This window comes from Mastacembelus armatus, chromosome 11 (genome assembly GCF_900324485.2).
Source record: "Mastacembelus armatus chromosome 11, fMasArm1.2, whole genome shotgun sequence".
Taxonomy (NCBI): Eukaryota; Metazoa; Chordata; class Actinopteri; order Synbranchiformes; family Mastacembelidae; genus Mastacembelus; species Mastacembelus armatus.
This window is the reverse complement of record NC_046643.1, coordinates 11,620,443-11,636,567: the sequence shown is the minus strand read 5'-3', so window position 1 is coordinate 11,636,567 and position 16,125 is coordinate 11,620,443. Positions and strand designations below refer to the sequence as shown.

The 16,125-nt window shown below is 40.6% G+C and overlaps 1 protein-coding gene across 12 annotated transcripts in view; it reads left to right on the top strand.

The window, feature by feature from the left end:
- runx1t1 (RUNX1 partner transcriptional co-repressor 1) overlaps positions 1-16,125 on the top strand; it is a 95,005-nt gene that overhangs the window by 65,916 nt on the left and 12,964 nt on the right. For 11 of the 12 annotated variants that reach the window (XM_026300603.1, XM_026300596.1, XM_026300600.1 and 8 more), the window contains exons 2-4: positions 7,807-7,944; positions 9,966-10,207; positions 12,415-12,504. In XM_026300603.1, coding sequence (XP_026156388.1) covers positions 7,807-7,944; positions 9,966-10,207; positions 12,415-12,504 — 470 coding nt within the window. Of the gene's footprint in view, positions 1-7,458; positions 7,578-7,806; positions 7,945-9,965; positions 10,208-12,414; positions 12,505-16,125 lie in introns of those variants that run through there. The other variant, XM_026300605.1, reaches the window with a different exon arrangement.

Genomic DNA, 16,125 nt, shown 5'->3' with positions numbered 1-16,125 from the left:
TGCCTGTCTTTTCTTTTACAAGATGCTGTAGTTCAATTTTGCCTGGCAACAAGATGTGGCAGGAATCGGTTCGGTTTGAGAGGATGCGTAACGGGCACTGTGAATCATTTTTATTGTTCCTTAACACTTACTTCCTTCTTCTCTCTGCAAGAAAGACTTTATTTCAACAGATGGGTAAAACACACATTACTATAAATCTATTTAAAAAAAAAAAAAAAGATGTTACACTCCACATATGTTTTATTGTCCAGTGTGTTTGCGTGTGTGCGTGTGTGTGTGTAGTCTGGGGTGTTTTGCAGGATTTGTGTGTTGAGTTTATGTATTTTTGTGTGCATATGTGCAGGCGTGTGATTGTTAATGTTTGTGTGATGGAACAGATGGTGTTCAGACCTTTGTGCGCGATTGAGAAATCTCCTTATGTCTTTGCTGGCTTGACAAAGTGTAAACACAATGTTACGCTGAGAGAGAAATACAGTTATGGTACTGTAGGAGTTGCAGAGGACTGTCAACACCGATCAGGAGCCGATCTGTTTGCTGTGCTGTGGTGCGGTATTTTACCATCACTCATTCACTATTATAATGTCTGTATATATGACATTAAGACCAAGTAGTGTCAAAATGACGAAAATTTAGAACATTTTGTACAATGATGAAGGGAAAACTATTCGACTTATTATTAAACCTTAAAACATTAATACCCAAAGCGAAGTTCGTATTGCACAGTATTCTTTATTTCAGTTTCAGAAAAATAAAAGGTACTTCAGCTGTTATGAAATCACCAAAAAGAAAAGGAAAAGCTAATGATAGTCAGATTAGGGTTAAACTAACTGTTAAACTCTTAAACTACTCCATGAGGGAGAACTGTCTTTTTGTTTGTTTGTTTGTTTGTTTGTTTGTTTTTTTGCAAATGTACTTATTTATTTATTTTGGTGAAAGTTTTGTGAGGTACTGTGATGTAATATCCTGCAACAGTCAGTGAACAACAAATCAGAGAGCTGCAGAAGATCCAATTAGGTATAATCGAAATTCTTACGTTTTTACTGCAGCAGAAACCTTGCAGAAGGTGATGTGATCACCACTGTGTGTTTTTAGAAGAATTAGAAGAAGAGTAGGACTGACGAAATCAGTCAGAAAATCATGCATGGGAGTGAGCGAGAATGAAAACAGAATAACAGGGTGATGATGCAATAAGGGAAGAAAGGAAAAGAAGGGAGGAGTCCAAAGAGACACAGTGATGGTGGTACTACTCTTCTCTGCATCTTGCGGTTGCTCAGGAGAGAAATAAATAAGACAATGGAAATCAGATCTATGTGTGTCTGTGTGTCTGTGTGTGTGTGTGTGTGTGTGTGTGTGACAAAGAAGGGAGCAAGAATATTTTGTTGCTTTGCTTGCAGTGTGCACATGCATCCTTGCAGCTGCATGTTTGTGTAAGTATTTGTGTGTTTATGGGTTTGCTGTGGGGCGTTGCATCCATACATCTTCTTGACAAGCGGGTGGAGTTTGATGGGACATGCTCTGCATACTGTTCCATCTGGCTGCCGATGAAGCTGTGTGTGTGTGTGTGTGTGTGTGTGTGTGTGGTGTGTGTGTGTGTGTGTGTGTGTGTGTGGAGGGAAATGATGGAAAGAGAAGAGGAGTTGCTACACTTGCATACCGATAGATTCCTCTTGTTTCTCTGTGTACTCCGTCTGAATCTCAATTGCCCCACCTGTTCTTTAACACATCCGCCCCCTCGATATCTCCATTTTTATCTCCCTCCTGTGCCTGTCCCCCTGCTCTCTCTCTCTCCACATCTGTACCCAGCACACAGAGCAATCACCGCAAGCCACTATCTCACCATCTCTATCTCGCTTCATCTATTCCATTACCTATCTGTCCAGCTCTCTCTCTTCACACATTACTGTGTACTGTGTGTGTGTGTGTGTATAGGTATAACACACCCGGAGGCACCATTTTGCACCGACATTGGCAGGTTGTGGACATTAGTGTTGAATTCACAGGCTTCCTGTGGATTCAGAGCCTCACTGCTCTCACCTCAACGCCTCCATATCAATACGTGCGCCGTGTGCACGTCTAGATTATATGTTTGCCTTCGTGTGGGGGGCATAAGTGGGTCAGTCTATATGCATTTTTCCATTTAACTTCATAATGATGGTATCTTATGTCTCACTAATACAATCTTGTAGTCACACAGTGTACCATAAATTGTTTATGTCACAGCCACTAACTTGAAAATTCACCCAGTGTGATTGAAATCCATTGTTGTTTTGAAGAATGGGATTTGCCTGTGTGAAGTACTCTCTAGTGGCATATTACTGCCACTGTTATCACATCATTTTCTGGGTCTCTAACTGTATGATCACAGTGCACACACACACACACACTCACGCAAATCCGTGTACACACAGAGGCAATTCTAGCTCATGAAAAGTGTAATGGAGATTTTTTTTTTTTTTTGACTCTATCTCCTGATGATAGACTTTGAAGTCATTGTAGCCTCTATGAATAATCTAAAACACCAAGGTTAAGCAATGTTGTTCCCGTTTCGCAAGGTGATTTGAATACAAAATGACCTCCTGGCGCTGTATGTGATGATGAAATGTATATGGTTTTGATATTACATTGCATTTTCACCTTGAGTTGTGGGTTAGCTGTAACATATTGAACTCCTTCTCAGGGGCTGCGTTCCTTCCAGATATCGTTCTTTGCAACAACCTTGTTTTAGGCGAGTGATGTAACTTGCATGTAACCTCAGAAAAGGCGTGTATCACAAGTCAGCGGCGGGATAAAATCTCCTTTCTTTGAGCTCGGCTGAAAGAGCGTACAAGCAACAGGGAGAGAAAGGCGAAGAAGGAAAGAAAGAGAGATTTTGCAAACACCGAGGATCACGTAATCATGGACGATGCAAACGGGTGATGCAAGTCTGAAGACATCCCTGTGAGTGGCAGGTAGTTGTCCAGGGTTCTGCCTCATTTCTAGGATCTCTCTGTGTTTCAGAGCGATAAATTGTAAAGGGATTTAAAAAGTTACAAACAACAACAGTTCAACTTTTACTTTGTGTGTATATGGATTATTATTTTTAGCAGGGACCCTTTGAGAGTGTGTTTAGAGAGGGAGGTTAGCATTGCATATTCTTACAGTTTATTCTGAAATGGCAACAAAGAGCAAAGCATAAAATATGGTGGGTTATATCAGTGGGTCTTGGTCTCATGCAAGCAACCTGTATGATAAATATTTGCACCAAGAGTCCCTTTATGATATTTGGGAAAACCCACAAACCAAGCGGCTGTTCTGAGACATTAATCACTGTCGTCCTTAGGCATGATCATCAATGGTTTTGGCACCTCTGCCTGCATCGAGTGCACAAGTGAATCAACACACATTTAGGAGGCTCTTCTGTTCCTTTATAGCTAATTGCTGCCTCTTCAACAATCATCCTGATCCTCTTCAATACATTAATTCCTGGACGGCAGCACTTCTGAGAAGTCGTAAAGTGAGTCAGACAAAGTCAAAGCACTCACCCCTCTCCATTAAAGCTCCACACATCGATACGTGTCCAGTCCTGGAATACCATCCATCGGCTGGCCGCAGATCCGCTACTTTGCCTACAATATGCTACTGATGGGGCAGTAACGGGGGTAATAAATGGACAATAGATGTGCATTAACTTCAGCCATTAACTTTTAACATATATATATATTAGCCTGGAGGAGAAGCTTGACTTTGTTTTCAAGGTTGTTTAAGAATGCTTGTTCTTTTTCAATTGAATTATGTATGAGGTAGCTTGCTGCTGTTGAGCCTTGTACTGTTGTGGAAATAAAATGAAAGCTTGTCTGACTGTTTTCTGTACAAATACTTTTTATTTTAAAATATGCCACATTTTCTCATTAAAATGGATAGTACGCACTGTGTGTTTTCAATGGTGTGCTTCACTTGTGAGATGTATTTTTATTTTTCCCCAAACACTGGATAAATTACCTTGTGGAGATAGTATTGCTATTGATTCAAGTGCCATAGTAATTGCTGAGTGAATGGGTGGGTGCAGCCCTTGCTGGTTAGTATGAAGCCATTGATTTTATTCTGCTTATGTGCTTTGCAGTGCTCTCAATCAAATCAGAAGCAGCGAAGATGCTGTTTATAAATCACAGAAGTGTGTGGGTTTGCGTGGATATAAGACAGAATATGTAATAGCCTGGATGTATGTGCGTGTGAGTTTGCTGTGTGCATGGATTTCACTCTAATTCATTCCTTATCCTTCATCTTCTTCACCTGAGGGACTGTGGATGAGTTTCAGATGCTTTCAGGGTTTATGTTGCTCTCATCTCTACCCGACAACCGCCATTCCAATCTTAACACTGACCCAGGTGTTAATCCCCAATTACAAGCCTGTAACCAACCTCATCTTTTCATGCTGTTGCAGGGCCCCTGGTGCCATGCAGGACTTGTAGTGGATTTCTAGTCCAGACTTTTGTGCTTTGTTTACCTTTTTATGTGGTTCATATTGTTTTTTAGATAGACTTTTTTAAGTGTTCATTGCAAAAGAAAAAAAAAAAGTTTAATCTTTGGGAAATCATTTTTATGTTCCTTTTGAATTAGTAACACCCCAAGGAATTATGCTCTAGTCCTTTCTGAAAACACACCACTTCGCTGTAAATTGAAAAAATAATTACGTTGTATAATTTGCCCCCAAGTGACTGCTGGGGGTCAGTATGTGATTTCCAAATTGCAACTTGGTGATATGAGTCATTTAGTCTATCCAGTTCCCTATCTAGTCTCAAACATTAAGGTAATTATAAGATCATTTGGATCCTAATTTGATGTCCTACTATCTAACAATAGATCATGCGAACTGGGCCAAAAATTACCACACAATTAGAAAAGGCAATATACAGAACTATGGAAACCATGAGCTCAAAGATCCATTGAAACTGGATAAGTACAACCATGTGTGATATGGTGACTTCTCCATATTTAAACTGGGCTTGTTAAGTATATACATGTAAGGTCTTTGTGTTTGACTGGAAAATGATAAATTACCTTGGGTCCTGTCGCCCAGCCGTCTTCCTTAATGGCCTGGTATTTTCATAGATCATATTTTAAGCAGCCATACAGGATATGATAGCTGGCAGCCAGAGGTAAGACTATATGTTTCCACTGACTACTCTACTGTATGCTGAGTTTATAAAATAAATAATCAGATCCAGACTTTTTTTTTTTTTTTCTACTGTGGTGAAATTAGAGTAGTAAACCTTTCTCAGCCTGGTCATGTTGGAAGGACAGAGATTGAATGTGTGTTTGTCCGTGTGGAAAAAGGTAGAGAGGGAGAGAGAAAAGAAAACAGTTACCAAATGTGCAGCACAGTGACAGCTACAGCTTTGGACAGTCGCTGTGTTCTCACTGTCTTCTTTTCATATTGACTCCTCTTTCAGCTCCATTCCTCTATTCTCTGCTTTCTTAATCACTCTGCTTTTTTCCACTTATCTCTGCTCTGCATTCATTCATGCAGCTCTCCTGAAATTGATCCCCCTTTTCTCCACGTCATTCCAATCCTCCTTTTCTAAGCTAAAGCTTATATGAAGTGTGAGCAAATGATAAACATACACTAATACATTCATTTTAACAGTACAATGGAACTAGATTTTAAATCTGGCCTAACCTTAAAATTTGAGACCTAACTAAATAAAAGTTATTAGGCTCTGCTGTTTGTTGGTTCTCCCCAAATTACCCCAGTAGTCATCCAGTCTCAGTGCCAGAGTGGTGGGAGCCAGATAAATCCAATGTTCCCAGTGGCTTTATCAGTTGACGCCTCTGAGGGTGGCACCAGCGGGTGAATGGCTAGAGAGGGGCGCTGCCAGTGGTTATTAGGGAGGAGAGTGACCGCTCTGTGGGGAGGGCATGTGATGTTTCTTTCCCTTCTTTTTCTCTCCTTCAGCAGTGTCCGATATATTTAGGACGTTTGGTAGCTCCCAGAGAGTCCTTAAATTTACAATTTCTCACCATCTAACAACAAAAGGATTTCTTTATACTGTGTAGTGTACCAGCAAGGAGCAACTACAGTATACTCGACCTTTAGACTTTTGTTTCTTGAAAAACTTTTAAGAAATGAGTCCTCCCTTTCTTGTATTTCATATTTCAATTCAGTAAACTTTAAAAAAAACAAATCATTTCTGTTCCCAAACATGTTGTGGGACATGTAGCTTTGTGGAACAATCATTACCTGTTTATATCTTGTATAGTTCTTGTCATTTTTTCTGTAAATTACATCATATTTTACATTGTGTTCCCTCTGCTGATTTTCAATGTTCAACATGTAGATTATAAACCCACTGATTTAAGCACTCAGTGCAGAAATAGAGCTATGAAGTACTCTCTATTTGGAATTTCAGTGACATCTCCATCTCTCACTGGCCAGGCTGCAAAAGCTGAGGTAGTGTGACTAAAATACTTAGTCATAGTGCACCTCGGCAGTAGCAAGGCAGAGTGCTGCTGAGGCTCGGGCCTATAGCTAACAGGCTTATAGGCTTTCCTCTCTCTCTCACGTCAGTATTTTTCTTTGCACCTAAACCTAAATCTATTTCATCTAAATTTAACCCTATGCATCCAAACAGTCAGCATGAACACTTGTTGTTTACCAGTTCATGTGTGTGTGTTGTATTTACACCTTAAATGCATAAACACTGATGGAAAATTATGCAAAAGCACACACAAATTTACCCAAGTGTCCTCAGTGTCCCTGTCATGTGTGTGTTTGTCAAGACACGTGAATTCTCCCAGGGAATGTAACTTTATGTTTCCAATGTCACAGAAAATACTTTTTCTCTTGCAGCTCCTCCTTTCCCTCCTCTGTCTCCTTTGTCTTTTCACCCTCCTTCCTCTCTCTTCCTGTTTTTTTTTTTTTATAATCTCCCTTTCACAATGTGGGATAGAGACAGTTGATAAAAGTCTGTTGACTCTGTGATAGGTTTGCTGGGTTGGTTAGTGCCATTGCCGACAGAAGTTGTGTATCTTATCCTGCACAATATGGGCAGTGCAGGACTCTGATAATGTCTTGCTGTTGTTCACATACATCTGCTGAGCACAAAGCAACCAAATGAAGTGAAATGTGTTACTTTTACAAAAATCATACCTTTGCATTGCCTTGTAAGAAGTACTGTATGTGGAGTGATTTTTTTTCAGCAGAAGCCTTGAATACACTCATAAACTATTGGTTGTCTGTTGTGCTCCTGTCCTGAACAGATGTGAATATAGTATCCAGAGATGCAAGCATTAGGGCTGTGTGTGTGTGTGTGTGTGTGTGTGTGTTTGTGTTTGTGTTTGTGTGTGTGTAATGAGCACTGAGGTTGTAAGCAGTGGAGGGAGGGGATGATGTTTATGTGTGTGGGTGCCATCCTGTACAGCGGGCATGCAGGATGGCGCAGATGGTGGTGGAATGAGACCTGTACTGGCTGCAGATTTACGCTTCTCTCTTGGGTGTCTGTCAGAGGGTCCGTGAGTCCTTGCTCCCTCTCGTTTCTCATTCAACACTTTGAGCATATGCATCATCGTCACTGTGGCAAGACATGCAGACGTATGACGCGGTGAGCCATCTATTTTCAGATCTAGTCTGTCTGACACAGTCTCACTGGCATGTTGTTATCTAATTAAATCCTGTTGCTCTTCTATACAAATGATGATACAGTATTTTTTAGGTGCACAGATGTGGGATGTGTTGCAATGAACTGTTGTTTGTTTTCAACTTTAAGGCGCCACCTCATGCGTTCGGCATGTTATTATAATCTTTTCCATGTCTTCTTTGTCTTCCTTTAGATCGCACTGGGAAGCGCTCCACCATGCCCGACTCACCTGCGGACGTCAAGACACAGTCCAGGTTGACCCCCCCTACCATGCCGCCCCCACCCAGCACACAAGGAGCACCACGCAACAGCTCCTACACCCCCACAACTTGTGAGTAAAAATCTGATTTATAGGTCTCTGTTAAAGTGTTACAACATAGCACCAGAGGTGCATATCATCTAACATCAGCTAGTCCGTTGGGGTTTTGACATTTTAATATTTATGTCAGTCTCTGACAAGTTTCCATCGCTGGAAAAAGTTGAAGAAAAGGACAGAAATATTCTCCCTGTTGGGAAGAAACAACTAGCGAAGTGATTTCCATTGCAACCACTGCTGTGTGTTAAGAAGTAAATGAAAGAAATGGTCTTTTATTGACTAGGAAAGAAGACAGCCTTTCCCATCACTCCTCTAAACCACAAACTGAATGAAGCCTGCGAGCACAAAAATCCGTGCTTTATATTTATACACTCGATCAGCAGATCAGTATCTCCTGCTCCGGTACTGACTTTGGCAGATTATGTAGCTGTAACCGGTTCACATTAAACTTTTTTTCTAAATGCCTTCATAAAGTTCAATGTTTTCACTATATGTGATATTCATTTACTCATGGCAGACTAGTGACTCACTCCCAAGGCCCACAACATCCATCACCTAGTGTTAAAAAATAATAAGCATCCCAAATTACAGTAGTTGCTGTCAGAAGATATCATGAGTTGAGGTTTTGGAATTGGTATCAGGAGAGAAAGAGTTGGACCATTGCACTCCTACATGTAACACGATGGTGATACCCAACTGTAAATCAGTTGTAAGGAGCCGGCAGGTCCACTGTTGTTCAGCCCACAGAATTATACACACACCTAAACCCACACAGAAGGAAAATATACACAGCAATGCTGAAACAGGAAAGTTACACACATGCTCACACACGCACAGACAGTTGCAGCATACAATGGTAAAACAGAAAAAAAAAAAAACATCACAAGACCTTCTTAACAAGTTGCATTGAGCTTTTCAAAAATTACAGTCATTCTCAACAACTCCCCCAACAAATTCATTAACGTCCACGCATACAAACTGTTGGAGGTTTGCCATGACGTTCACATAGCCTGACAAGCAAATTACACCCTAGTATTCACTTAGAAGTGCATACTTAACCACTTGCATGAAGAGCACTAGAATCAAAGAATCAAAGGGCCTGTGATTCAAAATGCTCAGAGCACTCAAGTCTGCATTAGTAGTGCTGGCTCTCTGCAACAGAGGCATTATTTTGTTCTCTTTCACGATTCCGTTCGGTTTCTTAGTCTTTAGTATTTCCTTTCTCTCTCACTGTCGCTCTGTTGCAAATGCTCTCACTCCACAATTAACGTTGGGGCTTCCATGCAACGAGGGAGGAAAAGGCCAAGCTCTCTCATTACACATGCCGAAGGTTTTAACAAAGCAGTATGCTTTGATTTCCACCCGACGTAATTGTTACCAGATGTAGTTTGAGCATGTCGTCTCTCTCCTCCCTTTACAATGGCGGCATTGGACGGTGGCCAGAGGGGGAGTGAGTGGATCACTAGTCAAAACCTAATCTCATTAGAGAGAAAGCTTTATACTGCCTTGTATCTCTTTGTACACAGTCTCCCCCACAGACACACACACACACACACACACACACACACACACTGCTCCTGTGCTCTGGCACAACGGGGGGTCACACATCCCTGCTTGTTTAGACTGCAGGGAGAGAGAAGCAACATGTCTCCAAATGCAGAAATATGTTTTTAATGAGAGGACACTGCAAAGGATCAAAAGAGTCGCAGTGATTGGAAACAAATGTTGAGGATTGAGAATGTTTTCAGGGGAATGTAAATCATTTCAGATCAGTGGTTAGGTCTCCATGAAGCTGACCTAGGTTGTTTCCTTTGTTGGCGTTTGTTAAACACACAGCCAGGGGTTTTAGGTTATTTTTAGTGACTTGTATACAGCAAGAAATGCATTTTTATATTTGTGTGTGTTTCTATGGAAATTATATTTACCAATAATAATGATATTATTAAGGTTAATAACAATAATAATAAGGTTAATAATATTTTTCATTTTGCGCTTCTTTTTCTTAACAGTATTCTCTATAACTTTGTCTTACGCAGTGACCAATGGCAGTAGTCACTCTCCTACAGCGCTCAACGGCGCTCCATCTCCACCAAACGGCTACAGCAATGGTCCTAGTTCCTCTTCCTCTTCCTCCCTGGCCAATCAGCAGCTGCCACCGGCCTGCGGAGCCCGGCAGCTCAGCAAACTCAAGCGCTTCCTCACTACTCTACAGCAGTTTGGAAATGACATCTCACCTGAAATCGGCGAGCGTGTCCGCACACTAGTGCTAGGGCTAGTGGTAAGTGTGCACTGGACTATGTGAGTTTTGTTTCAGAGGGCTTTGGATTGAGCTTTGGAACCAGGACTGCCAAAAATTAGTGAATCAATTAGCACACTATGTTGGAACCATTTGTTTACTGAAATGCAGAAGTTAGTGACAGTCTTAGTTTATCTGTCGGTCACAGATATGAATAATTAAATAACTTTGAAATCTTTCACACTAATTATATAAAAACCTCCATGGGTATTTTGTAAGGTTTTTTTTTTTTATTTTCTTATGCTTCATAAGTATAAAATAAACAGAGAGATTTGCAAATCCCTGCCTTCTGGATAGAGATCTGGCAATACCTTGCAGCTCTGCCTTCTGTGTAAAGACAATGCTTGGCAAAACAAGCACTGATATCAAATCATCAGACCACTAGCTTTGTGCACCCAGTCCATGTTTAATTGCATTACATTTATTTCAATTAACACACAACAGCATGGGAAAACAGAAGCACAGGGTGATAAGGATTAGACTTATTTTAATATCAAAGTAATGTAATCACATTAGCCAAGAGGTTGTGCAGGTGTTTTTACAACCTAACATGACTCAGCCAGTTGCCATAAAACATATTTATTAATTAACCTAATAAACCGAGTGCAGTAAAATGATGTGTAAAGTACACTTTAAACACAAAGAATAACACAAGTGGAGATTTCTTCATAGTGATGCTGTAAAATACAAATCAAGCCTGCAAAAGGCAAAGATTTGATCAAACATTCTCACCTGACCCAGATTTTTAAATTTTGTATAAAATATGTGTGCAGATATAAAGATTTACCACATGTCTGTGATCTGAGAAAATTTGAGCATGACAAGCAGGGGAATACAAAAATAGTGATTCAATGTTTTGCAGAAAGGAGGAGGCGGAAGAGATGGAGGGAGGAATTTTTTTTAATTAGCCACACAGAGCATAGCCTCCTTTTGGCTTCACTATGTTTGTTTTTCTCACCGTCTGCATATGCACATGCCTCTCCTGTGTCCTTTTGGCTTACATACCTCCCCCTCCATCTCTCTCCATCTCCCTCTCTTCCTCTCTTGTTCACTGTCTCTCTGTACCTCCCCTTGCCTTATTGAAAAGAGTGACACCGTTAATTAGCTGGTTGTGTGCTGGGGAGAGAGGGAGAGGGAGACTCAGGAGGTTTCACTAGCTGTCAAGAACAGCCCCTACGCAATCTGGGCGAACAGATGTAAGGCTGAATGAAACAAAATTCAGGTCTGGGAAATAACGGCGAGAGTGTGGGGAGGAAAAATAATATCTGCAGCTTTTTTTTTTTTTTTTTAATGTTCTCTCACTTTTTTTTTTTTTCCCTTTGTTTGTATTTTTGCTTTTTACATAGCAGATTTGTCTCCCATGTGCACGCTCACCCCTTTCACACTCTTTTGACTCTTTCCCTGCATCTTGGGAATACTTCATGGTGAGAATTAAAAACAGTGTCACCGCTGTCAACCAAAAGAAGAAGCGACAGAGACTAGACTTTTGTTTTGGGTATAGAAGTTGACACTGACATGCGTAGTCTCTAACCCCCTCCCTCTCATGCCCACCCACTCCAAATATACACTCGTTCAACGCCACTAGTTTCATACAGTCATACAGAAAACACACAAGTACCAGTCTACTGCATATTCACCTGGTCCAGTCCATGCCACTGTGTATTGTAATTTGGTCACCCTGAGCTTATCTGGTCTGTGAAAAGAGATAGAGAAGTGATCCAGCTGGTACCGATGGAGAGAGGTAACAGACAATATGGCACCCTAGGCTTATGTAGTGTGTTGATAAGGACCCGACAGAAAGCTTGTGTGTGAACATCCAAATGAATGTCCAAGTGATGGAAAGTCCACTAACACTCTTGTTCGTTATATAGGATTTATATATATATATTTTATTTTTCAAAAACAGCTTACTTTGAGGAAAAATGAAGCTCATGTTGAAATCAGGCTGCGTATTTGTTGATGATGTGACTCCTTGCAGGTGTATTTGTTTTGTTTTGTTAATTGAAGGAGATTTGTGCCCTTGTTCTCGGTGGGTCTTTTTACTGGTGCCTGCCCATGTGCTTCTCATTACAAAAACCTAAAACATTTGCTCCAGGCCAGGATATAGCAAAGCTTCCAATAAGTAATATTATCACTTAATGCTTTCCACATGGATTCACGTGTTTTCTGTCTGTCTCTTTCTTCCTCAGAACTCCACACTAACCATCGAAGAATTTCACTCCAAGCTCCAAGAAGCCACCAACTTCCCTCTGCGACCTTTTGTCATACCCTTTCTGAAGGTAGGTATTTGAATTATTACAAAAGATTTGCCTCCCCGCCTGCCTGAGTGTCCAAATCTGGCAACTTATTTCATTTATACCCTATTTATATCCTATTTTTACCACTTCTCTGAATCCTTATCTCTGCCTTATATCTACTTTTTTCTTGCTTCTTACTCAGATTCTTTGCAATTTAACAAGATCCTCCAAGTATGAGTCATTTCAGCACCATCTCTTTTAGGTTCACACTTTTTTTAACCCAGGAACTAATTTTTCTGTAAAATATTTAAACTGGAAAGGAGGATTTTTTTTTTTTTTTTCTAAACTTTCTTAACATGTGCTGGAACAGAGCACAGTGAATGTGGTTTTGGCACGTGGACAACAAGCCCTTTCATGTGTTCCTTTCCGGCCTCCTTCTCCATTTTCTCCCAGGCTTGTTTTGTCATCAATTCTTCATCCCACTAAGCCACATTTTCAGCAAGTATTTCCCATTCTCAGCCATTAACATGGTATATTACCAGAGGACTCTCTTGAGCATCCAGCCGTGACCTTGCTGTTGCCGTTTGCCTTGTTTCAGGCACAAGAGTGCACCTTACATCTCTTTATTCCAATCTAGGAGATAAAAATGAAGACAGATTGAGTTTTTGTTTTCTGCGCTGTGTGTATCTACAGGTGAAGTAGTGGGCATTTATGGGCATTTTATATCATATAGTAGTATATTCTGGATGCCTGCAGGATTTGAGGAGCTTCCTGCCAGTGAGACTGGTGGCAGTGTGTGTGTGTGATTTGTTTTCGTAGTCAAAGATGACAAATGAGACTGTAGTTCAGATCGTGTTATGGGCTCTAGGTGAAGCTGAGGCCAATATCACTGCTGTACTGAGAGATGGAGAGCTGCGACCTTACATTTACAGTAGCACTCAGCTCACTTGTTTCTGTTACGCACCTCTGCAAAAGCTCCCTTTCCTACTTTCTTCTGCTCATTTTTTCCCTGATTTCTTTATCTACCTCTTCCTCTTTATTTATTCTCTTTCTCTCCCTTATCTCTCCCTTCCTGCCCTGCCCCCTGCGTTTGTGCCTGAGTGACAGCCATGAGATAAAAGTTATTTATACTAGCATAACACTTGGTTCTCCCTGAACATGATATCAACTCGCTTTCTGCTGTCTGCCTGTGCGTGCATGTGTGCATTTTCAGATGTGTGCATGTGTAAACTGACATTCACAAGCTTATATTACCCACTGAGGATGCACGGATGTGGGCAGCAGAAATTAGACCCACTAGAACTGCCTTTACTGGCTGTTACCAGTACAAACAGTGACATATCATCATCTCTTTCTCTTTTTCCCCACATCCCTGTCTTAGCCTAAATTTTCTTTCTTTTTCTTTTTCATACCCCTTTTCCATATCTTCATCCCTTACCCATTGCTGTTTAGCTACTGTTCTCCATCAATCTGTCCTTCTGTCCCTCCATCCCTGCTCCTCTCCTCACCAGATGGTTAGTGTATCACTGGGATGGCTGCGGAATCAAAGATGCAACTCTTTTTTTTTTTCCCTCCATTGCTCCTTCTCTGCCTCTCTCTCCCCAGTCTAATTTTAGTGTCTTCCCACTGCGGGGCCTTTAATGCCAGCTACCATATGGTAGCGGAGAGCAGTTGGAGATGTGGGGGAGTTTTTATAGGTGCGTCGAAGCACAGCTGCAACAATGCACATCACGGCTCAGAGTTTTTCATTACGCTAATGTTAGACCGAGCCGACCCCTCCATCCTCCTCGCACCCCCCCTCAACCCCCCAACCCACTCAACTCCTTTCCCCTTCTCTTAATACTAAACCACAAATTGGTCGGGACACTTTACTGGAAGGATGCAATCACAAACCACACAGCACCAGTGACGTGATGTGTTGGCAGGGCGCCCGCCACACAAGACAACAGGCGTACAAAGTAACAATGCTTTTCTCTTTTCAAGTTTTTTTTTTTTTTTAGTTTGCTCTCATTTTAACTGTCTAGTGTTTTGTTTTTCTTGTGTAGTGCTGTAGTGAGAGGAGCACTGGAATAAACATATTTAGCTAGAGAGAGAGCTAGAGAAAGAGTCAGGAAATAATTGATATAGGACAATACAGGCAAGCAGAAGCTAAGTCACCTAGATTCTTCTCCAACGGGCAATTACACAGAAAGTTGATGAAGAGCCTAATATTCTGGGCATGGCATATTCTGAATTGTTCCTTGGCACCGTTTGACTAAATGACAGATCCAATATTTTCACAATAAATCAAACAGAGCAGGTTTTACCTGCAGCTGCTGAGCACCACTTGAAAACCTTTTTTTTTTTTTTTTCGTTGCAAGTACAGATGTTGGTTACCATAACTACACAGAAGCAAATCACCATACTTTATCATGAAAAATGATCCGGTCTTTTTTTTTTTTTTTCTTAAATGCATCCCACATCTCTGGCAATTACGATGACCTCTAATTAATGAAAGATGAGTTTAGCGGGGTCAAAGCAATCTTTTTTCAGAGAGTAATTATCATCATAAACTATTAACGGGCCATTAAGTTGGGCAGGTAAAGCAAAGGCCAGCGTTTGGCATTTCTTTTACTACAGCCAATTACCGGAGATGATTGGGACACATAAATACAAATCCTGGTTGTGTTTTGTGGGTATTATTTGTGTATGCAACTGGCAAAGACAATATTGAATGGTCAAAGAAATGGAAGTAATAAAACCTGGAAAGAAAGGAAATGAAAAACAAGAAACAAAGCAATGCTTGGAGACATTATGTTATTGAGGACAAAACAAAGATAAACAAAGCAAAAACTTACGAAGATGGCCCCTCCAAAGACTCCTGTGATGTACCTCGCCAAAGTAGCTCCCCACTCTCTTTCTGAACCTGCCTGATGCAACACTTTGATCTTCTTGCTTCAAAATGCACCCCATCAGATGTCTTTGAAGTCGATGCTCACATACCTGCATGATCCTGTAACTCCTAACAAGAAAGCAGGCCCCCTTGTTATGGCAAAGAGATTGAAATAGCTGCTGTTTCTGTGGCATAGAGAAAGTGTTAATGCAGTCTGGATCACAGGAAGTGGTGGAGGTTCAGTAATGAGCAAACATGGATTAGATGACATAGAGAGAATGGATCCCTTGCTACTTCAAATTGATGTTTTTAGAATAACAAGACTGTTAATAACTTATATTTTAGCATCATATGTTTATGTGAGAGTTTGGGGGTTTCTGTTATTTCGGAAGGATAGTAAAGTTTTATGTGTTACAAATTATGGTTCTAGAAAACAAGCTCAGTATGTTTTGTAGAGCTTTACATTTCGAGATGCCTCCTTTTGATTGAATTTATCTTTGGTATGATATAAAACACAAAACGTATTATATTTTGCTGAAACCCATTAGTGCAATTTATACATTCCCACTGCATATTTCCTCTTTTAACAGCCTAAGTTGTTTTTAATTACCAGTGTGCCAACGTGGACACAATTGCGTTAGCATTTTAGTATTTTTTGCAGTAAAGTTTTGTTATTATGTTTTTGCTACATGAAATGCCTGTTTAAGACATTTTAGTATGTAGAGCTCAGCTCAGAATTAGAGATTACTGTCACTGTTTCCAAAATTAGCCAAAAAAGAAAGAAAGAAGAA